Below are 27,955 nucleotides of genomic sequence, written 5' to 3' on the forward strand. Positions count from 1 at the left end.
TCATCCATGAACTGCTTTAGGGTTTGGTGGGAAGAGAAACAGGCTGGGAATTGAAGGGGAAAGAACAGGGATAACTTGATTTTATGATCTGCTGCCAAGTGTGCCCTTTTACCTAGGACTAACTGATCATTTTCAGGCAATTAATCACCTTCACAAACTGGTTCAGTAGTTTTTAATCCCATTGATCTTCAATCCTTGCTGTTCCACTACCATCAGCAGCGCTAAATATTTAATTTATTAGTGAACGCTGGCTGCAACAACTGCAGAAACCCTTCCCCGCTCCTGAAACCTCGCCGGTAAGGAAGAATAAAGAAAAATAATAAAGAATTTTTTTAAAATAAAGGGGGAAATGAAGAGGAAAATTGCAGCGCGGGGCTCGGCACTCGCGAGGCCACGCCCCCTGGTGAGGCCACGCCCACACACGGAAGAACACGCCTCCACGTTGGAAGCCACGCCCCGCGTGGAGCCACGCCCCCTTTGCGACAAACCACGCCCACCACCGGGATGGTTACGCCCCTCTGCGGGTGGCCTCGCCCCCTGCGGGCGGCCCCGCGCATGCGCAGCGCGGGCGGGGCGGGGCGGCCGCGCTACCGCGGTCACGGCCCGGCGGGTGCGCGGGGTGCGCTCCTGTGAGCGCCGCTCCCCTCAGAGCCCCGCTCCCTTCGGAGCCTCCGCTCTTCACCGCGGGCACGGACGGGGAGGCCGGGGACAGCCGTCCCTGCTGCCGCCGCTGGCGGAGCCGCAGCCATGGACGAGCAGAGCGTGGAGGTGAGCGGCGGGCGGGCGGCGCGCGCTGCCTCAGGGCGGTGAGGGGGCAGCGGCTGCGGCTTCTCGTGCGCACCCGCCCGGTTTGGCGGAGCCCCTCGGAGGGAAAAAAGGCCGGGCGGTACCGAACGGTGTCGGCCCGGGCTGTGGGAGCAGCTGGCGGCGCTGCGGGGCTTTGGCTCGGGTGGGCAGGCAGGCAGCAGGTGGGGAGAGCGTCGGAAATGAGCGGGCGGAGCGCTGCAGGCGCCGGATCCGGAGGTGTGAGGATGCAGGAGGGATGAGGGATGGAGAGCTGGCACACACAGAACCCGCCTTGGCACCGTGGAGGTGCGGGAGGGGCTGTGACCCGGCGGCTCAGGCACCTGCTGGGGGCTGTGCCACAGCCAGGCTGGGAACAGGGTAAAACACTGCCTGTGCCAGAGCCAGGCTGGGTAAAACATTGTCTGTGCCACAGCCAGGCTGGGAACAGGGTAAAATACTGCCTGTGCCACAGCCAGGCTGGGTAGAACACTGCGTGTGCCACAGCCAGGCTGGGAACAGGGTAAAACACTGCCTGTGCCAGAGCCAGGCTGGGTAAAACATTGTCTGTGCCACAGCCAGGCTGGGTAAAACACTGCCTGTGCCACAGCCAGGCTGGGTAAAACACTGCCTGTGATTGCCTGTGCCACAGCCAGGCTGGGTAAAACACTGCCTGTGCCACAGCCAGGCTGGGTAAAACACTGCCTGTGCCACAGCCAGGCTGGGTAAAACACTGCCTGTGCCACAGCCAGGCTGGGAACAGTGTAAAACACCGGTGAGATTGCCTCCTGAAAACGGAGATGGTTCATTTCAATGGTTCGCAGCTGTTAAAGAAGAAATGAATGTGTGGGAGATGCTGTGGTATCTGTGAATTGAAGGTGTCTGGCTTTTGTGCTGATTCACAATCTCAAAGTGAGGGGAAAAAATTAGCCCACCTGAAGGACCTTGTGAAGTTTCATAGTTATAACCAGAAGTGTTATAACACCTGTGTGATGTAAAGATTCCTTATCAGTTAAAAATTACCAATATGGAAAGCAAACATTGCATTCAAAATACCTTTTTCCTTTGGGGGAATATTTTTATCACCTGGGATTGATTTAATGGGGTGGGGGAGACCATAGAAATTGTGGAGCTAGTGCTAATGGTAGACCTTAAAAGAATATAAGCCTTAAAAAAGCCAACAAAATACCCAATTCAACACCTCTCATGTATTACACATACATGCACTTACCATGATTTAGGAATAGTTTAGTGCCAGTCCACTGTCTGCAGGTACAACACCATTTCTTCTGGCAGCTGCTCAACCCCCTGTGAACACACACAGGAATATCTTGGCTGCAGAAAGGCCTGCTCCTAAAGAGATAAGACAAACAGGAACTGTTCCTTGGAGAAGGACAGTGTTATAAAACAGGTGCTGGAGCAGTGCAGGAGAAGCTGAGGGGGAGGGTTGTGGTGTCCAGGTTGTATCTCCCTCCGAGATGTTTGGAACAGGGCTGAAACCTGGCTCGGTGCCTGGAAAACAAATGCAGCCCTGCAGTGTCTGAGGGATGTTTAACAATAGTGCTAATCCCCTGTGCAGAGCATTGCCGAGGTGTTCCGATGTTTTATTTGTATGGAGAAGCTGCGGGATGCCCGCCTGTGCCCCCACTGCTCCAAGCTCTGCTGTTTCAGCTGTATCCGGGTGAGTTTGCTTGCTTCAGTCTATTCTTTCAAAGGTTTGAACTGAAAACTGACTGTGCTTATGAAAACATTCTTTCCCTGCAGTTCCAAGGATTTTTTTTTTTCCTCCTCTCCTTTAGTTTCCCTTTCAAAACCTTTTATAACACCCCTGAGGAAGAAGTAGGCAGGCTGTGCGTTGCTTTCAGTGGTGCTAATCATAGGCACCATCTGGAATAATTGCTTCAAGGAAGAGACACACAATGATCCCTTCTTCAGCTCCTCCTGAGAGTTGGTGATGCCTGCATGGAAGGCAGAAGTTGGGACAGAAATCAGATGCTGACTTTGCACCTGGGAAGGTCACAGCATCACCTCCTCTGTCCTGGAGGTGTTTTACAATGTCAGGCTGCTGTGGTGTGAGCAGGTGGGGCCAAATCTTTCTCAGGGGAGTCTGAGGCAGCAGCTGAATCCTCATTCCTTTGTTAAGGCTGTGATTCCCAGTGTATCACACTCCAGTTCCAAATCCAGCTGCTGTTTTGTGTTGTTGTAGCAGCAAAAGGTTCAGCTGAGGTTTCCAGAGCTCCAGTAGTATTTGCAGAAATTGGAACAGACATTCATCCTTCACTCTGGAAGCTCTGACGAGAGCTGTAGGTGAAGGATTCGTGCTGCATATTAAGGATTTCAGTTGACATATTGTTGCTGGGTGGTGAGAGATTATTCATGAGACTCTTTAAATGTAGTAGAGAGCTGACAAATATAAACCCATCAACTGCTGAGCTCTTACACTTGTGAGTTGTAGTGGGCAGGTGAAGTTCTTTGCTCAGCTGTTTGTCCCTGGAGCTTTCTGGAAGAGGAAACATTCACAGGCTCCTTGTGGTTTTGACCATTGAACTTCAGGTATTTAATTTGTCTGTAAATAACCCAAGAGGAAGAAATAAATTACCTTGAAGGCTAATTAGACTCTGAAAAAGATGCTTGTGGTGTCTTTTTCTTTCCTTTATTGAAACATGTTCTTTAGTCCAAGACTCTGGGAATCTGCCAGGTGGGTGGTTTCTAATGCAATATCTGGTACCTCACAATTCTCTGTATAATTTTAACTGAAGCATCTCTGACATCTAAAGACAAGTGGTTGCTTGTTACTAAGACACAGATGGCAGCTTCCTCTGTGACTAAGTGGTTGAACAGTTAAATTGAAAATTTGTTAAAAAAGGAAGAAATATAGAAAAGCTGGAATAAAAATAAGTAACTCCTAATTAATGATAGAACACATTTGCCTGCAGTTCTTTCATTCCAGTCTGTTTAAAAAGGTTTTTCCTTTTTCCCTCACAGCGTTGGCTGACTGAACAAAGAGCTCAGTGCCCTCATTGTAGGTAAGGTATTTTTAATATCAAGAATTGGGTGGATTGTCCTGTTAGGATCAATTCCTTTTCAGTGCAGGTTGTACTAAATTTATAAGCTTGATGTTTTTGAGACCTACCTGCTGTTTCTATAAAAATTGGCCCTGGTATAATACTTCTTCTAAAATATGTTCTGGTTTTGTGACAAGCTGAGCAGGATCTTTGTTCTTCCCACATAGCACTGCTGTGCACATAGCTGGTGTAATAGGAGTAACTAGAGGGAATTCCTCTTTATATTCTTCTTTCAAAAGTCAGAGCTCATGAGCTTCAGTTTTCAGGGTGAAAGTGCCCATTTTTTATGCCTGTAATTCCTGTGCAGCCATTCTGTGAATCATTGCAGGGTGCAGTTCCCACCTCTCCCCAGATGATCAAAATCACTTAATTTTTTTTCCCCTTGGAGTAACCAGTACAATTTCTGCTTTTTTTTTTTTAAACCTGTGACTCTTCTGACAATGTAGAATTGAACTGAACTAATTTCAGTGCTTCTCCTTTAGCTCCTGGAGCCAAATTGCTGCTGTAACTGTGCCATCCTTCTTGCAGAGCCCCCCTGCAGCTCCGGGAGCTTGTCAACTGTCGCTGGGCAGAGGAGGTCACACAGCAGCTGGACACACTTCAGCTCTGCAGCCTCACCAAGCATGAAGAGAATGAAAAGGACAAGTAAATGGAGTGTTCTTTGCATCAAGTGTTTTTGTGGTTTGGCTTATAGGAGCTAATTTTAGTCATGTGCTCTCTGTGTCTGTGAAGTGCTTATGGAGAGAATACTGAAAGCAACGTTTATCTTACAAAAGGTTTTTATTGACTGCAGCTGTTCTTCCTGCAAAAGATGTTTAAAGCTTTACTTGCAGGATTGGGTAGCAAAACAAGTGAAAATGTTGAACTAAATTTGTAGAAAATTCTGAGGGTGATATGTGTATTTTTTTGTTTAAGGTGTGAAAACCATCATGAGAAGCTCAGTGTTTTCTGCTGGACCTGCAAGAAGTGTATCTGCCACCAGTGTGCACTTTGGGGAGGAATGGTAAGGGGAGACTTGCTGGAATGCACACAGTGTGAGGGACTTCAGACTTTCTGACAGTGGTTTTGAAGAACTGGAAATGCTGTGAAACTGCTGTTGATACAAATATTGTAGTTTTAGGTGTGTTTGTTATTTGGTAACACTGCTTGTGAAAAACAATATTTCTGTCCACAATTCGAGAAGGAAATTGAATTTTTACCAAAAACAGGTTAGAATTCCCTTCCTTGTTATAACCTTCATGGTGTTTTGGACAAATTCTTGAGTCCTTGCTCAGAAAACACAGCTAACTCTTGTTGTTTAATTGTTCTGGCCTCTAATCTCCAAAGTTCTTAAATTCATCAGTGTTTATCCATCCAGTTGGGTATTTCAAGGAGAAACAGCTGTTGCTGTTTGGAATGTAAGAAGTTACCAGTGTGCTGCCTTTGTTTGGGAAGGGTGTTTTAATAATAATCATCAAAATAAACCTTCTGTCAATATTTGATTTGGTAAAGGATTGCTTAGTGAATGAAGCAGTTTATTTTTGGAGGACTCTTGAGATTCCAAATAACTCCTGACAGGAAGCTTTGATGGAATGAGAGCCAAATTCATGACTTCTTACAAAGGGAAGTGAAAGACTGACTTCCTACATACAATCTGCTTTGGAACTTTTCCAGAATGAGTGATACGCTCGTAGGCTTTCTTCCCTTCTCTTTCAGGAATTTAATAGGAGTGGAATAAAGTGGAAAAGAGATGCTTTATTATTCACCACCACCTCCTCCTCCTCCCTCTTTTTTCTCTTTGAACAGCATGGAGGACATACTTTCAAACCCCTGGCAGAGATCTACGAGCAGCACGTCACAAAAGTGAACGAGGAAGTGGCAAAGCTGAGGAGAAGACTCATGGAATTGATCAGTTTGGTGCAGGAAGTGGTGAGAAAGTTTTCCTGTAGTATTCCAGTGGCAAAGGACAAGTGTAAAGTGTTCCTGTTAAAAAGTGCTGAGATTATTCCATAGTGAGACCTTTTTGTTGCTTCATTTAGCTCTTTTTATGCAATGTGGAAAATCAAAATATTCCCAATTCTGGAAACAACACTTCTTTAAAAGATATATTTTTATCAACACTTTATGTGCATTCTGTCATGCTAAGTAAGTACAAAAATTCTTTATTCTAGCAGCTTGTTTTCCTTTTTCTAGGACAATAAATTGTAAATGTATTTGAGCCTGCAGGATGAGCAGCTCACCAGTTGGGGATTTGTTTGTTCACCTCCTTTTTCTTCCCTGTGGGGTAAACATGTTAAAAATCCAAATACTGTCAGTTCAGCTTGGGCAGTTTCAGTGGGAGTTCCAGCAATTGCAGTTTCTTGTTTCCCAGGAAGGATTATTTTGTGTTCTGGCACATTTATTATGTGCAGATAAAATCAGGAATTTTTGGAGCGGGTTTCTGTATGATTTTTGCCCCTTGTTCAGGTGCTTGTTTGCCACATGCACTGATAGATTTGCTCTTCTCACTGATAGATTTGCTCTTCTCCAGCTCAGGTGTGGCTTTATAAACACAAATGTGGTGATAAAATGCTGAGAGTTTGTGGCCTTCCCCTGGCAGGGAGAATGACACTGATTTTATCCATTACCACAAAACTTTTCTGGTTTTATCACATCATTCTCATTACCACAAAGAATTTTTCTGTGCTGCTCAAGTTGCAGAAGAGAAACTACCAGCTGCATTTACAGGTCTGTTAGTAAAGAATCCCCTGTGTGATCAGACAATATTGCTCAGCTTCCCAGTTCACCTTTGGGCCCTCTGCGGGATCCAGTGAAATCCCGGCTGCTCATCAAAACAACACTCCTGGGGGGATTTAGGGACACTTAAACACTTGTGGGATGTGAGGGAGTGGAGCCAAGGTGTGGCTGAGCGGGCAGTGCAGCTGTGTGAAGGTTTTTGTCCCTGTTGTTGGGCCCTGCAGGAGCGGAACGTGGAGGCCGTGCGCAGCGCCAAGGACGAGCGCGTGCGCGAGATCCGCAACGCCGTGGAGATGATGATCGCCCGCCTGGACACCCAGCTCAAGAACAAGCTCATCACTCTCATGGGTGGGTGTTGGCCCCTCTGAGGAGCAGGAGAATTTTGTTAACAATGTGTAAATGCACTGAGAAACGTTGTTTCCCTGGCAGTGTGATCCTTGTGCACTGTGGTGTTGAGCCAGTTCGCTGCTGGTAGAAAACTTGCACCTGCAGCAAAGCCTTTGGTTAATGAAGGAGTTACTGTGCTAAGTTCTAATTTGATCTAACCTGATTATATTCTGTTAGAAACTGCTATATAACAACTTGGAAAACATTCCCATCTAGCTGGAAGTTATTTAACACCTTCCAAGTAAATCACTTTTACATCATCATTTATGATGATCGTTTATTATCATCATCTTTGTGATTTGAGAAGTTTGAAAATACATCTTTGTAATAAATACTCCTAGTGTAATTTTAATATTAGAAGACCTTGTCTGGATGAGGGTCAAACCTGCTTTTCTTTTTTTCTAAAAAAGCACCCCAAAACAACAAAGCTGCTGTTTCTGGGACACAGAGTGTTTCACTACTGACTTAACCTCAAATGAGTTTTTCAGTGCAGCTCTAATTAAAAATGTAAACTTGCTTTTGAAATGCTTTCTCAATCAACCTTGGTACATTTAGAAATCCTTTACCTTAGTGTGTTCTGGGGCAGCTTCCAGGTGGAAACAAAAAAAAGAAAAGTACACTTTCTTAAGAAGCAATGAGTATGTGGTTTTGGGTTTTTTTAACATCTTTTCTTTAAACAGGTCAAAAGACATCACTTACTCAAGAAACTGAACTTCTGGAAACCCTGCTTCAAGAAGTAGAACATCAGGTAATTATGAAAAGAGATTAAATGTTATGCAGATAGGCCAGCTGAGGTGGGATCTTTGTTACTTACTTTTTTATTTTAAAAATATTAATTGATGGATAATTCTGGAGGATATATATTTTCATTGAAGTGGCCTTAGATTGCACAATTTCTTCTTAAAAATAAGTGTGTCTTCTAGAAATAGTCAAAAGTGTTGTGTTGCTGTAAAAATTAGTACAGGGATTAATGGCAATATCATACAAAATTACCCAGTTCTATATAAGTTAGTTTAATTTAAGGGAAGTATATAGTGGCTGTTGAAACTTCCATTGTGAAATTCCAGAAAATAAAATAACCCAAACCCTCCAAGCTCCATTTTGACATTGTGTTGTGGGCAAACTTTCTGAAGCTGTGCCAAACATGCTGTTCAGTTGTTTAAAAACAAAAGTGGATAAAACCTCTGATGATTTTTTTTTTTCTCTGAGCTAAGGATTTTTTTCCCTTCTTTTTTCCCCTCCCAGTTACGGTCCTGCAGCAAGAGTGAGCTGATATCCAAAAGTTCAGAGATCCTGATGATGTTCCAGCAGGTCCATCGGAAGCCCATGGCCTCCTTTGTCACCACTCCTGTCCCCCCAGACTTCACAAGGTGAGTGTTGCACTTTTCTGTTTGTTCAGTCTTTAAAAACATGTTTAAAGTACCTGAGGGGAGAGTTTCCTCTTAACTTACTCCTTGTAGTAACCTGTGCTGCAAGTAGGCTTTTCTGTCCCAGCAGGGCTGGTTTTGTAGTCCCTGCTGGGGAGTCAGGACAGAGGGTTCCAGCTCAATTTTTTTTTTCTTTTACACATAGTTTACTGATTGTCCTTTTTTTCTCTTATTATTGGGTCATTCAGTATATAATTGCCAGGCTCTCATGAGATGCCTGTGCAGGTCACCTTAATTCAGAATATACAGCTAAAATCACTTCACAGCACAATTCTTCATCAGGAGAATGCTGCTGGGTGCTGAGGGAACCTGTGCTGAAAAAATCTCTCCAAAAAAAGGGAGCTCAGAGAAGTCTCAGGAATTCCTCAACAAAAATTGGTTTGGCTGTGTCTTGGTTTAAATCTGTTTTCCAGTGGCACCAAGGTATTGCCTCCTAGGGTAGTTTATAAATGGAATTATACTTCAATAACCCAGTGTAGTTCTGGTGGATTTCAGTGTCCCTGGTGTCCTAAATCATCTAAAATTCTCCTACAGATTGCAAAAGTTGGGATATTTATGCCATGTTATTCAAGTGTAATATATTTATTCTTCTCCCCCACAGTGAATTGGTTCCAGCCTATGACTCAACTACATTTGTCTTGGAAAACTTCAGGTAAGAATGTATCTTCAATTAGTGTAAATATTGGGAACATCCTTCTGTTCCTTCTGTACATGAGAAGTGTTATTTAAAACACAGAACAACCTCCAGAGAAAACTGAGATGTGGACTAAACAGTGAGAATTCCATTAAAAATCTCTTTGTTTATCAGGTGAACAATTATTTCCCATGACAAAGCCAATTCTGTGTGCAGCCCATGTTTCCAGGAGGGTTTTGCTTTGTGCCAGTCCCAAACATTTTTCCGCTCTCTCCCCAGCACGCTGCGGCAGCGCGCGGATCCTGTGTACAGCCCTCCCCTGCAGGTGTCAGGACTGTGCTGGAGATTAAAGGTTTACCCGGTGAGTTTTGTCTCCAGCTGGAGCTGTTATCCCATCCCAGCTCACTCCCAGTGAGGAATCATCAGTTTGTCTTGCTGTGTATGGAAAGAACATTGAATGAGCTGATCACCAACCACTGGAGAATTCCCTCTGTGCCTCCAGATCTCCAGTGAGAACATGCTCAGTATATTTGGTTCATTTAAAAGCTTTTAAAGATGGGTCCTACTAATAGGGCAGAGGAGCTTTGATGGATATTTTAATGTCTCAGGGATTGTTTGCAGATGTTCCTTACAGAACTGAGGTGTAGAGTAACTTACTCTGAATAAAATTTATGTGGAAGGTGGGAGGAAAATCAAGCATTTGTTGACTCTGCATCCCAAACTGGACATTAAAATGTGTATTTTGCTGAGTCCCTTCAGTGAGCTGAATATTCCAGTGTGTGAAACTTTGGCCATGTTGGGATGTTGATCCCCAAGCTGGGATCTTTCCACATTCCCTGCCCTGGCCAGTGCTGCTCCTGCAGCTGTGTGGAGAAGGAGGAGTTTGGTGGTGGAGCTCCAGCTCTGTCTCAGTGATTTCTGTGGCATCCTTGGAGAATTGGCTCCATGAGTTAAGCCCCTGGATGCCCAGAGCTGTATTATTGCAGTGCAGAGGTGGAACTGTGTGCAAGTTTCCAGAGTATTGTAGATTCAGGATTAACTACCTGAGCTGTGCTGTCAGAAGGCATTAAAATTTATTTTTTCAATGGTAAGTTGAAATGTTTCTTCAAGCTGGAGGATTCAAGTTGAGCCATTCTTCATCCTTGATTCAGGTGAGTGTGATGGAGGTTTTGCTGTATTTTTTCTTGACTTCTGGTGACTCTAATATTGTTTCTCAGTAAACTGCCCTAACTTTTCATGTTGCATGGGATTTTTTTTTTTAATAAATTGCTCCTTTCTCAAAAATTAAGTGGCTTTGAAATGTGACTGTATGTAAAATATTTCAGAACTAATGTTTAACCTAAAATGTTGTTCTGATACATTGTTTGTCTATTCAGACTTAATCAAATACCTAAAGTGTTAATAGAGTAATTAAAGCTTTGTCTTGAGATTTATGTCTGAGATACCAATACTACAGTGTGAATGTGCTTCTTGTTGATTCATGTTAGAGCAGGAGGTCACTGAGGACTAAAAATCACAACTGCTGCAAATCCAGCATTGATTGAAACTGTTTCCTTAACTTCTCTAAGTCTTCTGTATCAAATTGTTTTGGTTGTTTATTTTTTTCTCTTTTTTTCCTTTCTATTTTTAATCTATTTCTCAATTTTATTTGAAGGATGGAAATGGAGTAGTTCGGGGCTATTACCTGTCAGTGTTCCTGGAGCTGTCTGCTGGATTGCCAGAGACATCCAAGTAAGCAAAGCTGCAGCCAGAGCAGATGTTGGGTTTTTTCTGTCAGAGAATGCAAAACCCTTGGGGAAAAAAACCAAAAAAAACTTCTGTTAAGCTTTGAATCAAGCACACAGATAATATTTTCAAGTTGTTACTCAATGACTTTGTTAAGATAAAAAAGAAGCTGCTAAAACAACTGCTAAGAGTGTCAGTGTGATGGTTCAGAGTGGAGTTCTCTGCACTCCCTATTGCTGCTCTGTGATTTTGCAGTGTTGATTGAGGGGTCAGTCACATTTTCAGCCTGGCTCACCTGTCCAGCTGGGCAGGGAAGTTGAAACCCTTCCACCCCCAGCAATTCTGCCGCCTTTTGATGCTCACCCCTGCTCCTCTCCCCTGGCCAGGTACGAATACCGTGTGGAAATGGTTCACCAGTCCACCAATGATCCCACCAAAAACATCATCAGGGAGTTTGCCTCTGATTTTGAGGTTGGGGAATGCTGGGGCTACAACAGATTCTTCCGCCTGGACCTGCTGGCCAACGAGGGCTACCTGAACCGGCAGAACGACACCGTCATCCTCAGGTGGGCTCCTGCTGCAGGTTTTGTGCTTTTCAATTTTATTGCAGTTTTGGAATTCGTTTTCAAGTTGTAGAATTTGATATTGATGGAATAGACTGTTTGGGATATAGGTGTTATAAAGTTATTTTAAGATTTTTTTATTTTTCTATTGTTCGTTTATTATTATACTTAATATCTATTTTAATTTTATCAACACATATTTTCAATATCTATTAATTTTATAAACATGTATTTAATATATATATTAATTTTATCAACATGTATTTAATATCTGTTTTAATTTTATCAACACACATATTTAATATCTAATTTAATTTTATCAGCACATATTTAATATCTATTTTATTTTTATCAGCACATATATTTCATATTTAATTTAATCAACACGTATTTAGGCCCTAATGTATATTTTAATATTATAAACACATATATATACAGTATATATTTATATGTAGATAATGACAATGACATTTAATATAAATATATAATTTTTATTTAATAAGTGGATGTTTTTGGGATATATTACATCATTTTATTTTTTTGTATTATTTCTTGTGTGTCACTTGGTTTTTGAGGAAAGATAATTTTATGAATGGGTTTGTTTGTGTTTGAGGTAGAATTGATTTAAATTGTTTTTTTAAATAAAAGCTTGATATATATTACTGTGACTTTTTGTTTCCTGGATGTAAGGATGTAGATTGGGTAGGATTTATTTGGTTGTTGTCCTTTCCAAGGATCATCACAGATCTGCTGCTGAAATAACAACAATTAACCAGCTGGATTGAAAATATTGCTGAAGTGTTTTGTTCTCAGTGGGTTTCACTCTGAGCAGCTTTCAGGAAGGAAAGGTGCCCAAGGGAGCTGTGGAATATTTGAAGTGTATCTTCCTTTGAGGAGTGGTATTAATAAGGGTGAGAGACCTGTAGCTACCAGAATGAGAGGAGAAAGGTGCTGTGCTCCCCCTGTTTATTGTAGTGAGCCCTGGAGAACTTTGGGAATGAAATTCTGAGAGTCCTTCCTGCAGAGCTCACTGTGGCCAGCCAGGGTGTTCAGACCCCCAGTCCACCAGGACCTGTCTGTTCCCTTTATTTCACCACTATTTCAGGTTTTTCTGCAGGCCTTTTTGGATGGAGGGAGGGAAAAACAAACCCCAAACCAAACTAAATCCCTCAAAAAAATAAAAACCAAACCTTTTCAAACCTTCTCTTGCAGGTTCCAGGTGCGCTCCCCAACCTTCTTCCAGAAGTGCCGCGATCAGCACTGGTACATTGCTCAACTGGAGGCAGCTCAGACAAGTTACATCCAGCAAATAAATAACCTGAAGGAAGTAAGTGGGATGTTTGTGGATGTGAAATCACCTGTTAGAGTGTATCTGCAAGTCAACAAAGGTGCTGGATTTGCTGCTGCTGCTCCATTGTTGGGGTCTGTGTTGTTTTTGTCCTCTTGCAGAGGCTCGCGATTGAGCTGTCCCGGACTCAGAAATCCCGAGGGGTTTCCCCTCCAGACACTCACCTCAGTCCCCAGAATGATGAGGGCTCAGAGACAAGAGCAAAGAAACCTGGACAAAGCATTGAGGCACTGCTTGAGAATTTCACTGCTCCAGGATTAGCACGGGAGAACAAGGAAGAGGAGGAGGAGAAGACTCAGCAGGAAGACTTTAATGTAGGAGTTTGTGTTTCCTTCCTCTGATGTGTAGCTTTCTTTGATAAGGCAGCAATAGAAGCAGGGGAACTTGTGAATTGTAAATGAGGTTTATTTTCCTTGCTATGGAAATAGGAGATGACACACTTGAGAGCTGTGAGTGAGAGGTGACTCCAGAGAGATGTTCCAGAGCTGAGCTAAAAGATCCCAGCACAAAGAGTCTCCAGGTTGCAGCTGAAAAATCTGACTTGTGTTTGTTCCCAGCCTTTAATGTGCTTTGAGAGCCTCCTCTCTGCAGTGTGATGGTGGCCCTGGGGACAGAGAATGTCTGTTCAGAGCTTTTGGGGATGCATCAAGGTGCTACTGAATGTTTTTGTATCAAAAACCTCCTGTTTTTCCTGCAGCACGAGCTCTCAGATGGTGACCTGGATATAGATCTTGCTGGAGAAGATGAGGTGAACCACCTTGATGGCAGCAGCTCTTCAGCAAGTTCAACAGCAACCAGTAACACTGAAGAAAATGATATTGATGAAGAGACAATGTAAGTAACTAAAAATGCCTTTTAGATCATCCTGTACCCAGGGGAATCATCCTCATCCCAGGGGAATCTGAGTAATTTGCTGGGGTGTGTGAGATTCCAGTGTGATTTGAGAGGTGGTTCCTATACTGGGAACAACACAAACTCATGGAGCTAGTGCTAAACATTGAATTTTTGGTCAGCTAATTAGTGTCTGTCTGATCTCTTTATTTACATTAGTGCTGCATTCTGTCTTTGACAAGTGATAATCTGTGAAGGTTCTTTCCCAAAACATGATTAAGGAATCTGTCTCAGCACTGTAACAGAGCAGAGGTCTGGCACTGGGAAGTGTTGTAGTAGTAGCAGAGTGATGATGAGGACAGGTACTTAATTTAGGAAACTCAAGACTGAGCAGAGCTGATGTCAAATGCTGGAATCTTAATTAAAACGTGAGAATGTGCTGCTACACTTACAAACAGGAGTTTGCAGCATCACATTTTGCAGTCTAGGTGCATATGGCACTTTTGGCCTCATGCTTAATGAGACAGTCATTTAATTACTACACTTCCTTTGTTCAGTTTGGGTAGCTTGGAACACAGGAAATACAATTTACAGCACTTTATGTTGTTTTTTGAGGTTTATGCCACAACATTTAACAAAAGCTGAGAAAAGCTAACAGTTGTATTCTCCTTTTTCCCACCCTGATCATCCCTGAAGGTCTGGAGAGAATGATGTGGAATACAGCAGCACTATGGAGCTGGAGGATGGAGAGCTCATGGAGGATGCAGCAGCTGCTGCTACTCCTGGAGCATCAGGTATGAAAAATGACTCCAAAATTCCCATAAAAGCAAAACACTGCTGGATTCCTTCCCCTGCTCCTCTTGGAAGCAATGCCAAGCTCTGTGTTCTGCAGGCAGTTCTATTTTGGGAACTGCTGCATCATGTGGTTTGTACTGATTATTGCAGTGTAGCAGAAACACTTCATTGGTTCAATAAAAAAAAAAAAAAGGTTGGGGGGGAATCATCTGAATGTGCTGGTTTAAAAATGATGTCAAAGTTTGGAGGGTGGCTTTGTGCCTCTTTGGAATTCCTTGTGTTCAGATCAGTAGGAGACTGATAAGGAATTTTTACTGATGTCAGTGTGACCTCTGAGTGGGTGACACATTCACTTGGGGTTTAGTGCACTGCAAAACCCAGAGAGTGTGAGGGGAATGGGGCAAAGAATCCTCACAAGTCAAGCAGAAATACATTTTAAATGCAACACAAGGTGTTCTGGGATTTTCTGCAGCCTGGAGATGATCACAACCCAAATTAGCCACAGGATTCTGAAAGAAGTGTATATCTATATAGAATATGGAGAGGTATTATGGAATCTGAGTATATTTATTTAGGACAAAGATACCAGAAGTGATGTTTGTGCAGCTGAAAAAGTCTGTTGGTGCTTGAAAGACAGAATTAATTCCCTGTTTCAAAGTTTTGGAGTTCAGGGAGGGGGACATGTTTGTTTCCTTACTGCTTTAGAGTAGCTCTAATCTTTGTATTGATTTGTTAACAAATGTCTTCATTAAGAGATTTTTATAAAAGGTGTGGAGTGAAGCACTTCCCCCTTGCCTTGTTTTTATCTTGCTCTTTAATTAGAAACACATCTAACTGCTTTCAGCATCCAGAAATCCATGAAATACCAATGTCTCCTTAAGTTTCATGGGATGAGTTCATCCCTAACCTACTTGTGTAACTCTTTTTTTATTTTTGCCATGGGATAAATCATCCCTGTGTCCCACACCTCCCACCTTTGTGTCTCTCCTGCTCAGGTACCAGCCACAGCTTCAGCAGTGCCAGTGGGAGACCCTCGAGGAGGGGAGCCAGTGCCCTGGGCTCCACAGCCAGCAGCAGCTTGCTGGATATAGATCCCCTCATTCTCATCCACTTGTTGGACCTGAAAGACAGGAATGGAATGGAAAACCTCTGGGGCCTTCAGCCACGTCCTCCTGCCTCTCTTCTGCAGAACAGAGGTAACTGCACCACGTGTCTGATGGTTTAATTCTGCCTGGAAATGCAGGGGGTGGCTGAAAAGCCCCTTTTGTGGAAGGGGTTGGCACTGGAAGCAGCAACTCCACCTCTCCCTGCACACAGCTGGAGTGGCTGGAAGTACCAGGAGCACAGTGCAAACCAAAAAAATAAATCCTGGAATTTACAACCCATTCGAGCTAGAAAAATGTGTGTGGTTGTAAGGACTGGGGGGAAAAAAAAAAGATCAAAATGTCAGGAGTCAAAAATAGTGATGATATTTTAATAATTGAGGAGTATTTGTGGTTCAGTTGGGACCCTTGACCCAAAAATACCAATTAACTCCATGTGCAGCAGCAGAGCTGGCAGCCCTGGCTCTTCCTGGAGGTTGCTTGTTCCTCTGGTAGTGAGGAATTAAATTTATTACTGAGGTTTGATTGAATTTTGTCATGACTGACACTTATTTGAGCTGCTGGCCCACAGCCAGTTGGTGACTTTCTAGAACAGAAAGAGAAATAAATGTCCCTTTGCTGCAAGTAATGCTGGGATTTGCTGCCACAATGTCATTGGTGGCACTGAATTGAAAAGCTGGCTCAAACTCTTTGTTCCTTTGTCATTAGCTTTTTAAGTGGAGTTACATAAACAGCCATGAATTTTCAGTGAATGTAATCCATATTTCCAACACTGGAAGTCACTTCTAGAAGTAAAAAATAATAATAAAAAAAAGGGAACAGCACATGAGCAGTGAGTCCCAGCTCTGGGTTTTTTTTTTGCTTTTGGAAGAAGCTCTGGACAAAAGGAGCTCAGGAGAGGCTCCTGCACTTTTCAGGCAGGGTGGAGCTGTCCTGGTGTGCTGAGCTGTGTGAACCTTTAGCTTCTGAACAGCCAAAATCACCTGGTTTGTGGAGCTTCCCTTGGGATTGGACTGTTCCCTGTCAAATTGAGCTTGGTCAGTGAAGACAAAGTTCTGTTGCATTTGGAGTTTGCCAGACCTCCCCTCCTGAGGGGAAGGTTTCTCAGAGCCACTTGACTTTACAGTTTGGAACAGCTGAATTTGCAGAGAAACACAAATTTGTGACATTTCAGATAGATCCAGGCTGATCTAATTCCAGCTGGGCAGCACAGAGGCTTCTTCAGGTATTGGCTGTGAGGTACTGAAGGAATTCCTTCAGATTTCTTTGAGTTCTCTGTGTTATGAGATATTGGTGGTCTGAGAATCTTCTACACACAATCAGCAAGTTTTATAAAAACAAATTATAAGTGAATTGGCAGCCTGGCCTGCAAGGTGCCACCAGAATTCCTGCAGCAGTACTGGGAGCAGAGCCCTGCTGTCCCAGCCTCAGTGTGCTGCTGTGCCAGGACAGAATGTGTGTCCCTCATTTCACAGCAGGACAAAAGGTACAAATCTCAGCTCTCCATGTTTATTTGGGCATGGTTTTCCTTACTGCTGTGTTCTCTGCCTTTTCCTTTGGCAAAGCCTCATCCTATTCCCTGAAGGACCGAGAGCAGAGGAGGCACCAGGCCATGTGGAGGGTGCCCCCAGACCTGAAGATGCTGAAAAGGCTCAAAACCCAGATGGCAGAAGTTCGGAGCAAGATGTCTGATGTGAAGAACCAGCTGTCAGAAGTGAGGAGCAGCAATGGGGAGGGACAGCCCAGCTTCTTCTCCATCGAGCAGGGGGCCCTGGCTGCCTGTGGCACTGACAGCTGCAGCAAGCTGCAGGAAATTGGGATGGAGCTGCTGACCAAGTCCTCAGTCACCAGCTGTTACATCAGGAATTGTAAGTGCACGGGGAGGGGGGGATTTAATCACCCTTACAGTGCTTCATATCCCCACTTCTTCAGGTCAGAAATGTAAAACTACCCTGTCCTTGAGTGCCCTTCTCCTTCCAACACCAAACTTTCCCCACAGGCACTGCCAAACCTGCAGTGACAATGTTCTGAGGTTTAACCCAGTGTCACCTGGGCTGAGCTGTCACTGCCTTGACTGCTCTGCACCAGGCAGGGAACAAATTACCACAGTCCAGACTTGCTGAAATCTCAAATACAAGGAAACCAGGATTTGGTTTGTCATTTATTCTCCCATGTTGTTTGAAGGATGTTTCAGTGCAGGGAAGTGAACATGGCTTGTGCAACCCAGGAAAGTGTGGAAGGATTCTGTGCAGGACTGGGAGTTAATCAACAATGAGAATAATGTGCAGCTTCACTTACAACAAGCATAAAGCCAGGGTTACAGCAGTGCTTTGACTGAACACTTTTACATTTTTCCATTTTTTTTGCAGCTTCTAGTAAGAAAAGCAGCTCAGCCAAGCCCCTGAGGTCGGGAGCTGCCGGGAGCCTGAGCCTGAGGAGAGCCATGGACGGTGGGGACGGGAACCTGCGCCTCAAGGGGGACAGCCACGCTGCTGAGGGTACCTGGGCACCTCTGGGGGTGGAACTGCCATCTCTTGTACAAAAGCTTTCCAATGAGGCTTTTATTTGGCAGCTGGAGTTTCCCTTAAATTCTTTTTTCCACCTGGGGAGTGTTACTGGGCTGGGAGGCAGCACCTCACATCCTCTGACCAGAACATAAATAATGTGCTGTGTTCTGGTCTCTTAGGAGTGAACTTGGCAGTGAAAACCCAGGATTAAACAGCACTGAGACAGGTTTAAATTGTGATTTGGCTTAGAGGGAACTCAAGGAAACTCCAGTAAGAATTTTCTGGGATTGCATGATGCCATTCCTTTAGTGCAAGCCCTGACACAGAACTGGGAGTTTTGCAGCATTCAGAGGAGCAGGGGAGGCTCCCATGGATCTCATTTGTGCTCTCTGTGCTCAGGAGGCCTGGGGAGCTCCAAGCTGAGCGCTCGGCCCCACGCTCGGGCCCTGGCTGGTCCCAACCCCACTGAGGCTCTGCCCAAGCAGGAGGAGAGACCCTGTGAGGGCTCAGACTCTGAGCTGGGAGCTTCTGCCTGCAGTGCCTTGGCTGCTGTGGAGAAAACCAGAAAAGCTGGTGCTCTGGGGTAAGAGTTTCTTCTTTTTTTCCTCTTATCTCCTCCCCCACCTTGCCTTGATCTCCAAAAACCCCACAATCTCCTAAAACCAGGTGCTTGTAGCATGAAAGAGAAATTACTTTGAAGTTTACTTGGTTGCTGCTGTTCCCTCTGGACAGCAATTTTTGGGTTTATAACTAGGTTACAAGTTGTCTTTTTTCTTTTTTTTTGTCATTTTGCTGTTATTTTGATCAGCTCTGGCTGGAGTCTGACACTTGAAGTTGAAAGGCAGCCCAGGTCTGCTTTCCCACTGTTGTATGCTAAATACCCTCTAACTGAAATTTAATCACTTTTGATTTCCTCATTTAAGGTGATTTTTTTCAGTCTTAACTCGATTTTTCAGCCATTTCATGATAATTCTCTGTTGGCCACCTAAGCAAAGGGCAATGGAGTTTTCAGGTTATTTTTTCTAAATAAGTAGAGTCACCTTTGTTGGAAAATACTCAAACTTTTCAAGGTTTTTTGATTGATATAGAAATATTCAAATGTTAAAAAAACCTGGAAGTTTAGGTGGGTGTGCAGGAGACTAAACAAGGAGCAAAACTCAACGTGGCACTGAAAAGCTTTGTTTCCACAACTGAGTTTAAACTGAATTTCTAACATGAGGTTTTGTGTTCCTCCTAAACTCCTTCCCAAGCTCAAACTCGAAGGGATGTCGGACAGAAGGAGCCCAGTCTGGTGGCCTGGAGAGCAGCCCTGAGCCCGGGGAGCTGCAGGGGATGGGCTCTGAGGGAGCCTCTGCAGGAGCACAGGAAGGTAAATCAGCTCTGCTGGGGGCAGCTCCACCTCTGGGGCTGCAGGGAGGAGAGAAAAGCTCCCAAAAAGCTGCTCCCAGGGCTGTGGGGCTGGAGAATAAATGTGAGTGAGGACACCAGAGCTCTGTGTGACTGCTCTTGGGGCTGGCACGAGGACAAGCAGCTGCTTTGGGTACCTTGAGACAGCTCCAGGTCTTTGCTTTGCTGCTCAGTGCTGTGGCCTTGAGAAGAATTTCTTGTCTAATTAAAAGAGCAGCCAGTGACCTTGGCTGGGATTGTGCTGGTGGTTTCAGGGCCAGCCCCTGTGGTACTTTCTCCACAACCACACAAGAGCCTCTCCAGCACTTCATTCCTGCTGGGTTGTGCTGTACAATCCAGTTTCCTTAGAGACTTTCCTTCAAGTTTTTTTCCCCCCCCTCCCTTCCTGCATCCTTTCCATACTGGAAAAAAAATAACACAGCTTTTTTTTTTTTTCCCTTCTGAAAGTCCACATAGAGTTTTTCTTATCTTGCTAAAACTCTCCTGCCTTCCACCCCTGCACTAATTTGAATTTCAATGACTGGATTGTAGCGCAAAGCCTATATTAAGGTGCCAGCATCCATCTCGAGCTGCAGTGTGCAATATTGTGTGGGAGTTGGCATTTACAGAAGGTCTCTCAGTGACAAAACTGAATTTCTGCTCTTAGTCACTGCAGCGTGATCGTGATGTGCTCCTGCAGTTCTGCTCTCAGAGCAGGGAACCCAATAGGAAAACGCTTTAGAAACTGAAATACTTCATTGTTAAAAACCCCAGGAAGCAAATATTACAATTTCTTACCCTTCAGAGGAAAAACTACAGTAGAATTGGCCTCTCACTTTGCTTTTTTTAGCAATGAGTATCAGCCTTTGAGAAGCAGAGCCAAGCAGACCCTGTGTTGTCCATGGAGAGTTCTGGCTGCCCAAGGTCATCACCCAGAGTCACCAGCAGCTCTGGCTCTGCTCTGGAGGGGAAATTTGTTGTGTGAGACTCAAATGTGCCATTGCTGCTTGAAGGCTCTGGAAGGTCCAACTGCCCCATGGTTGTGCTGCCTTTTAGCTCCCAGAAAAGCAACTTTTATTTTCTGTCCCAGTTGCAGAGCAGGCTGAGCAGCTCAGCTGGTGGCACAGGACAAATCCAGCTGTGCTGAGGGCCCAGTGCTCTGTCAGTGCTGCTTCCCTCTGCTCTCCTGCCAGCAAATCCCTCAGGCATTGAGCTGTGCAGATCCTACTGCCATGGTTGTGCCCTGGGTGTGTCTGGTTTCTCTTGCAGCTGGGGTGTGTCAGAAGCACGTCCTTCACCTCCTGCCAGGGATGAGCAGTGACAGCGACATCGAATGTGACACAGAAAACGAGGAACAGGAAGATGCCACCTCTCCCTCAGAGATGTTCAACCAGGCCTTTACTGTCCAGCCCTCCAGTGAAGGTAGAGCTGATAAAACCCCTCTTCCCAAACATTCCCAGTGAATGCAGAGCTGATAAAACCCCTCTTCCCAAACATTCCCAGTCTTCCCAGAGCTCCTGGGATGCAGATCCCTGGTGGGGGTGCTGTGGAGGTGTTAAAGCTCCAAGTGCCAGGAAGATTTGGAACTCTTCTCTTGGGATCCCAATTAAAAGAGCTCAAAACAGGAGAGGGAAACTCTTGCTAGCCTTGAGAAGTCAGTTTAGGTGAATCTCCTGGGAAGGGCTGGAAAGCCCAGAGCTCCAGTTCCCAATTGGAACTCCCTGTGTGCCAGCACTGGCTCTGTAAGTAGGCTAATTCCAGGGAGGCAGCCACTGCCTTAGACATGGATTTGCATCTTAATTGGCAGGAATGTGCTTCCAGCAGTTCAGTGGAGCCTCAGAAAGTCCTCTGGTTAAACTTTCACTTCCAATGCAATGGATCCAAGCTGTGAGGCCAGGGGGGGTGAAGGTTTGGCCTGAGGGAAGGGAGCATTCCCTGGCTGCCCCAGTGCTCACTGGGGAGGGTGACTGGGCTTTGCTGGTGTTCTCACCCTCAGAGCACTCCTCGGTGTTACCAGACGGGGGCCAGGCCACTTCTGAGGATCTCAGCTTTGTCCCTGGAGATGACAGCACCAGGTAACTGGGAGGGTTCTCCTTGGGGCTGCAGCCAAGGAGCCACTGCTCATCCTGTGCAGGATCCTGAGCTCCCTCTGGCTCTGAGCAGTCTGGGAGGGAGGGAGGGAGGGCTGAGCTCTGCATGATTCCAAAACTGACTGGGTTGAAGTAGCTGGCATAAAATTTTACCTCATAAGATGGTGTTTGTTTGAAACCTTAAAACTACTCCAGCAGGAGAGTTTTCAGTGCAAACTGACTTTGTTTGGAGCAGGTAGAGCACGGGCTGGAGGCCTGAAGACCCACGGCTGCATCCCTGGGAGAGGAGTGTGCATTCCCTGGAGCTGAGCCCACACTGTGTGCCCTCTCCACCCTGGCAAACGTGGTTCTTCTGCCTTTGTGTGCCCTGCCCCCGGGGCACAGCAGCCTTGGCAGGGCTGGCACTGCTGCTCCACCAGGCTCAGCTGCTCTGAGGAGCTGTGGGGAAGGTGCTGAGCCCCAGCCTGGGGGATGAGTGTCCTGCTGTGCCACTGGAATGAGCAGAGTGTGTTCCTGTCCTTTGGAATGCTGGGGGAAAGCAGCCACCACTCCTGTTGTTGTCCCCATTTGGTGACGTGGACCAACCACACCCATTGCCAAACTCTTTGTTCGTTGCATTTTGAGCTGCTCCAGTCCCTGTGAAGCTCCTGGGAGAGCTGATGCCTGGTTAGTGACAAAGCATGAGCCCTGTCAGAACCTGCCCAGTGTTGTCCTTGTGTGGCTGCCTGTGTCCGTGTGAATGTGCTCTACAACTCCTAGTTTAAAACTGTTTGCACTTTGTTAATAAAATGAATGTTGAAATCTTAATTTTAGGCGTTTTGTGTGTGGGTAAATAAAATGATGGAGGCTGTCAGGGTCAGCTCCACTCACTGCAATGCCTGGCTGTGCATGGAGGGACTTTTTCCTGCCATCCACCTGTCACTTTTTTCCTTAATAATTCAGTGGAAAGCACTTAAACCCCTCTGGGATTCTAGTTGTAGAAGCCAGAGCCAATGCTTAAATCTCCTTGGTTCAGACAGGAGTGGAGAAGGATGCAAGTTCTTCCCAGAGTTGCTTTGTTCCAGGGCTGGAGGTGCCCTGTAAGTGTTTGGGGCTGTGATCTCTGCACTCAGCTCAGTTCTGGGGTGTGGAGCTCTGCCTGTCCAGCACCTGCAGCTGCTTCACTGCTGATCCCAGGGCTGCTCTGGAGCTGTGTCCAGCTCCTGCAGGGGCAAGGGAGGAGCTGTTGCTTTGCTCTCCTGTTTATGGCCAGGTTCTTCAGAGCTACTGTGGAAAAAGCAGGGGGAATATGGGGTTTGGAAGGGATTGAGCTCCTTGGGCTGTGCCATAACAGCCCCATCCCTTTCCATGGGTCCTGAGCAGCCACGTGGAAAACAGAGCTCAGCAGAGCAACTCCAGTTCCATGTCCCACAAAGGAAACCCCCTTTAACCCCTAAACCCCCTTTATCTACTAAACTCCCTTTATCTACTAACCCCCCTTTCACCACTAAACCCCTTTCACCACTAAAGGCACAGCTGCTCCCTGCCTTCAATAGCTCTTCAATAACCAGACTAGCTGGAGTGTGGTTTAAATTACTGTTTTATTAAGATATTGGTAAAACTTCAACAGTTTTTCCTGTATAAACAGCTTTCATAAATAAAATATGGATGACTAATACATGGTTCGAACTAAACTCGCGGGTGAACCGTAGAACAAGATTGCAAATGGAAAAGTCCCAACACTGGTACATGATTTAGCTTGAATTTATTCACTTGCTAAAGAACATGTTTCATGAACAAGGTACTACAGCAAGGTCAGCAGGAGCCCCCAGGAGCTGAGGCCGTGCCTGGCTGGCCACGAGCAGCAGCAGCACTCGGGGTGAGCTCAGCCACCTCCCGTTCTCATCCCGAGGTGTCTTCGGAGGGAAGGAGGAAAAACCGGACAGGACAAGGGTTGTACGAGACCCTGACAGGTGGGGCTTGTTTGTCTTTAGCTCTGAAGCTGGCAGGGGCTGTGCCATGGCCGGGCTGCCAGGGCTGGAGAGGGGCTGGGGCGTTGGGGTCGTGTTAATGCTTCCTTTTTATTGCGCGTGATACGAGGGTAGGAAGTTTAGCTCCTGTCGCAAAGAGGATGTGAATTAAAGAAAGATTGCCCTAAATTACAGACATGAACAAAGCTGCAGTATCCCCTTGGATGGCTTTGTTTATGTGGCTAAGTGCTGAGTGAAGAAATTGTGCTAAAACAGCCCCTAATTTAGACCAATCTTTCTCATTTTGCTTTATTCCCGCAGAATCTTGGGGATGGGAGGATTTGGTGAGGAGAGAGTGGACCTGAACTACAGCAGCCACATCTATGCACACAACTCCTTGTGCCCCATCTGCCCATGGGACAACTGGCACACAGTGCTCCAAAAACAGGCAGAGTTTCTAGGAGGATGCACCACCAGAAACGTGGTGTGAGTTAAAGTCTGCTTGGCCATTGTCCTCCAGCGCCGCCGCTCTCGACAGCTCAGCTACGGAACGCTTCTCACTCACAAGGACAATGGATGGCACTTCTAGGTAAAGAAAAGTTCCACACGTGCCTTTCCACCCACCTCTGGTGCAGATGGGCTGGGTGAAGAGCTCCCTGCTCTGGTGCTGTTCTGCTCTCTGCACCACACACATCCCTCAGGGCTGGGGGAGCGGCGCGGGAGCCGCTCACAGTGAAGAGCTTACGAGCGAGTTCTGAGCAGCTCCAGGCAAACCAGCCCCGAGCCCCTTCCTCAAAACCACCACAACTGAAAGTGAACAAAACTAAAGCCATGTTGTCACTGCTACCTCCTGGTTCTGCAACCACGGTCAGCACGTCGACCGAGAGGGATGGGGGTTGTGTGAACGCGGAAAAGGGATACTTCAGCTCTTTATTGGAAAGATTCGTTGTACAAATTTTCACCACCACTAAGATACACGATAAAAATACAAAACACAGGTCACAGACTGAATCTCAGTATCAACAGTTAATAAATACAATGAGATACTTCTCTATTAGCCTAATATTTTACACTGTCACCAGATAGACGATCAAGGTACGAGATACAGAACACTTAGATACCGTTAGAGAGGGATTATTGCTTACGTCAGCAAGCAGCAGATAAGGGCACAGGAGTTTGAACTGAAGGAACTACTTCCTATCACCAGTGGCATTAAGAGAAAACACTGCATTTCACAAGCACTGCTTTTTGTCTAGTGTGTAGAATCAAGAGCAGCATAATCAGACCAATAACCACTACTTTTAATATTATAGAACTTTAAAGGACTTACCTTACAAATGGTTCCTATCTACTCTATAAATATGCAGTTAGTGAAGAAATGAACACTTGCTCTATCTATACAATGGTTTTACCTGACCACACTGCAACTACGATGGTGGATTTTTTTTTTTTTTCTCCTAGCAAGATAAATGGGATGAGTCGCAGAATTACCATTTATAAATCCACACCTAAAAAAGCTAGATCCTTCCCAAAACAGCACACATGCAGTCCAGTGCTCTTCAACTGCTCCTGCAGACTGGGAAGAAGTTTTATCATCCGTGACGGGTTTGCATTCTAATTTCCTCACGTCAAGAATTGCACTTACACCACCTTTCTCTCCAGAACATGACAGTCAGCTAAAGATGGACTTTCAGTGAGTCATTATTACTGTGAATAATTTAAAACAAAGGCACCACAGAGATGCCCCAGAGTTGCATATTTTACCATTTCATGGTTTCTCAAATTTCCTCAGTAAATCTGACTTGGAACAGAAGCTGCAGCTAAAGAGAACGTTGACAACAGCTAAGGCAGAATAAGATGGCAGATAAGAGCCAATGATCCCGTAAGATTAAAACAAAGTCTGAAAAAGATCAAAGGAATCTAAAGCCACACTCCAACTCCTGGTTGCTCACAAAGCCTTTTGCTGTTCATCAGATTGCTTTTAAAATAGTGCATCAAAGAGAGAAGCAGCGGAATCGGCAGAATCCAAGCCTCGCCATCTCGCGTTGAATAATTTTCTTGACTACTTAATATTAAAATACTTTGCAAATTCTAGCTAAACACTAATACTGCTATTGTTACTGCTAAAATGATATGAATTGTTCACTAAGTGCCTATGAAGACTTTATTCATACTCCTCCCAACGCGTTGCTGTGACAAAGGGTAGGAAGGGGATCTGGACTTAGTGGAGCTGATGGGAATCGGCCGCTTATTCACGTCCCAGTTAGCGGCTCCCTGAGGGTGCGAGCTCACCCCGGGAGCGAGGAGGGGCTGCTGGCCCTGCTGATGCACCGAGGGGCTGCTGAGCTCCTGCTGGCCCTGCTCAGGCACCGAGGGGCTGCTGAGCTCCTGCTGGCCCTGCTGGACCCGGGGCCTGCTCTGAATTCCGCTGAGCTGCGCCCTGTGCAGCCCCTGCTCTGCTGCACCCTGGGCATTGCTCCCCCGTCCATCCCTACACACCCTGCACCTGCTGCCTCCTTCCTGCTGCCACTGCGTGTGAAATGCTGCCTTTGCCAGCTGGGAACCCTCAGCAGAACCTCACAGCTCATCCAACAGCTCCTGATCTCCGCTGGGACGGGCGCAGGGACAGAGGGTGGCACTGGACACCTCCAAGGGTTGGGTTCTTTTAAAACCTGAGATGAAGTTAAGGTGGGAAGAGGTTGGCTCAAAGCATTAAGCACAATCATGTTCAACTCATTGAGAACAATTTCCTAAACTGAGAAATGAGAAAAATGCCGCTAAAAGCACCAGAAAGATACGAAATTCCCTACACTGCACCTCCAGCCATAGGAAAGAATTGTTTTAAACTGCAAGAAAAGTTTTCTTCATACTCTGCATTTTATATTACATGAAAAAAACAAAATAAAAGGTAAATCATGAGTCTGTACCTCGATGGGAGTCTGAGACCAGAGCAGCAGGAGCTTAGTGTGTCCATTCCTAAGGTACCTGGTAAACCCTGTATGGCTTTTAGTCGTCTACCTGCAAAGTGGATGTAATTTCCTAATTCATCTTAACGCTCACCTGGAATAAACAGAAAGCAGAACACGGAAAGAAAAACAAAAAAAAACCCAAAACAACCCCACACCTCGACTCTACAGAAACTTCCCCCCGCTCTAAAAAAATTTGGCAGTTCTAACCCAGATCTTTCTTAGAGTATTGCTCCACAGACATTTCTCAGGCAGGTGCAACCTTCTGCGTGTTTGGGGCCGTGCCCTGGCGTTGTCCTGGAGCAGCGGCTGCCGGGCTCTCCCTGCTGGATGTGCTGGACACTCGTGTGTGCGGGTGGTCGGGCGGCTGCGGCATTGCTGGGGGTGGCACCACCACCAAACTTTATTAGAGATCCAAACAACTACATTGGTTAATTCCTAGATCTATTTACACAGGGGTTGAGCTTGGCGGGGGACTGGAGTACAGTTCGGAAATGCCCACCTCTTTTTTTTTTTTTCTTTTTTTTCTTTTTTTTTTTCCTCTTTCTGATGATGCCAGTTTTATTTTGGGAATGTCTACTTTGGGAGTCTGACAGGGGAACACGAGGGGGTGGTTACATTTTACAGCATTGATGAAGGGGTGGGTCTGGTATACAATGACTTTGTCTTCGCATCAAACACTCGCTGTAAGAGCCGTGGCTGGGCAGCCTCCGCCACGGGGAGGGTCGGGCCAGCGCCCTCCTGCTCCTGCGGCCCCGGGCAGGGAGGGCCAGGCCGGATCCTTCTCCCTGGGAAGGCTCCTGAGCCCAGAGCAGCGTGTGAAACTTTGGTTTGAGCCTGGCTGCTCGCCGCCGCTTCCCGCTGCAGAGCCGGGAATGAGGGAACGCAGCTCGTTTTCCCAAGGATTTGAACAGTTCATCTTCCAGCCCGAAGAAGACGGGGGACAAACCCCTGACCCTGTAGATGCCCTGCCCTGCAGCCCCCGAGCTCCGCGGGGCCGGGTCCTCGCTCCGGCCGCAGCCCGCGGACGCGCCGAGCTCCGGGCGCTCGCTCTTCACCGGGGAGCTGCCGATCGAACCCGCGCTCTTTGGTATGCCAGGACTAAACGCTTGGACTGGTGGCAGACATTTGGCACTCTGAGGTGTACTAGTTTCTGTTTTTGTCAGGTCTAAATAGCCTTGATCATCCAAGGGGTTAACGCTGGACCCTATGCTTAAGCTAGTTCTGTCGGTGAAGGAGTCCACTCGTCCTTCATAGCCTAAATCCGCAGGAGCTGAGCACTGGTGCTGGGGCCAGGGCCGTTTGCAGTCTCCATGGTTCTCCTTGTCTTCCCCATTGTCTTCTTGGCCCCCTTGGAAAGAGTTCTCCGTCCAGTCCGACTCCTCGCTGACCGCGACCGCCGCGTTCATGTCCCTGAGAAACACCACAATGACGGTGATGTTGTCGCTGGAGCCGGCATCCCGAGCAGATGCCACCAATTTGTGTGCTACCATGCTGCTGTCACCGTTATTCTCCTTCAGATGGTCAGCCACCACTTTGACTGCCTCATCGGGGTTGACTGTGTCATAGAAGCCGTCACAGGCCAGAATGAGGTAGTCTTCAGAGCCATCCAGCACCGTGGAGGCAGAGTCTGCGTCCCCACAGATGTATGGCTTGTGCTCAGCATCTCCTGTGGAAGAAC

At 46.0% G+C, this 27,955-nt stretch overlaps 2 protein-coding genes across 3 annotated transcripts in view; one reads left to right on the forward strand and one right to left on the reverse strand.

The window, feature by feature from the left end:
- Positions 1-585: 585 nt before the first annotated feature.
- On the forward strand, positions 586-26,210 carry TRIM37 (tripartite motif containing 37). Of its 2 annotated transcripts, none has more exons than XM_033077929.2 (25): positions 586-768; positions 2,363-2,464; positions 3,769-3,809; positions 4,377-4,493; positions 4,764-4,851; positions 5,634-5,756; positions 6,788-6,911; positions 7,631-7,698; positions 8,196-8,320; positions 8,979-9,029; positions 9,291-9,372; positions 10,666-10,742; positions 11,123-11,302; positions 12,512-12,626; positions 12,749-12,961; positions 13,345-13,481; positions 14,175-14,272; positions 15,269-15,469; positions 16,942-17,244; positions 17,746-17,874; positions 18,283-18,466; positions 19,134-19,252; positions 20,539-20,691; positions 21,266-21,344; positions 23,630-26,210. In XM_033077929.2, exons 1-25 carry the CDS (start codon positions 748-750, stop codon positions 23,796-23,798), a joined length of 3,099 nt encoding a protein of 1,032 aa, XP_032933820.1. In that variant the 5' UTR covers positions 586-747; the 3' UTR covers positions 23,799-26,210. The 2 variants fall into 2 exon arrangements, with proteins under 2 accessions (XP_032933820.1, XP_032933819.1); XM_033077928.1 differs by lacking the exon at positions 23,630-26,210 and adding an exon at positions 21,595-22,166.
- PPM1E (protein phosphatase, Mg2+/Mn2+ dependent 1E) overlaps positions 22,921-27,955 on the reverse strand; it is a 59,756-nt gene continuing 54,721 nt past the window's right edge. The window contains exon 7 of the mRNA XM_033077930.2: positions 22,921-27,943. Coding sequence (XP_032933821.1) covers positions 26,889-27,943 — 1,055 coding nt within the window. The 3' untranslated portion in view covers positions 22,921-26,888. The remainder of the gene's footprint in view (positions 27,944-27,955) is intronic.

The sequence above is a fragment of the Catharus ustulatus genome, chromosome 22, assembly GCF_009819885.2.
Source record: "Catharus ustulatus isolate bCatUst1 chromosome 22, bCatUst1.pri.v2, whole genome shotgun sequence".
In the NCBI taxonomy this organism is placed as follows: Eukaryota; Metazoa; Chordata; class Aves; order Passeriformes; family Turdidae; genus Catharus; species Catharus ustulatus.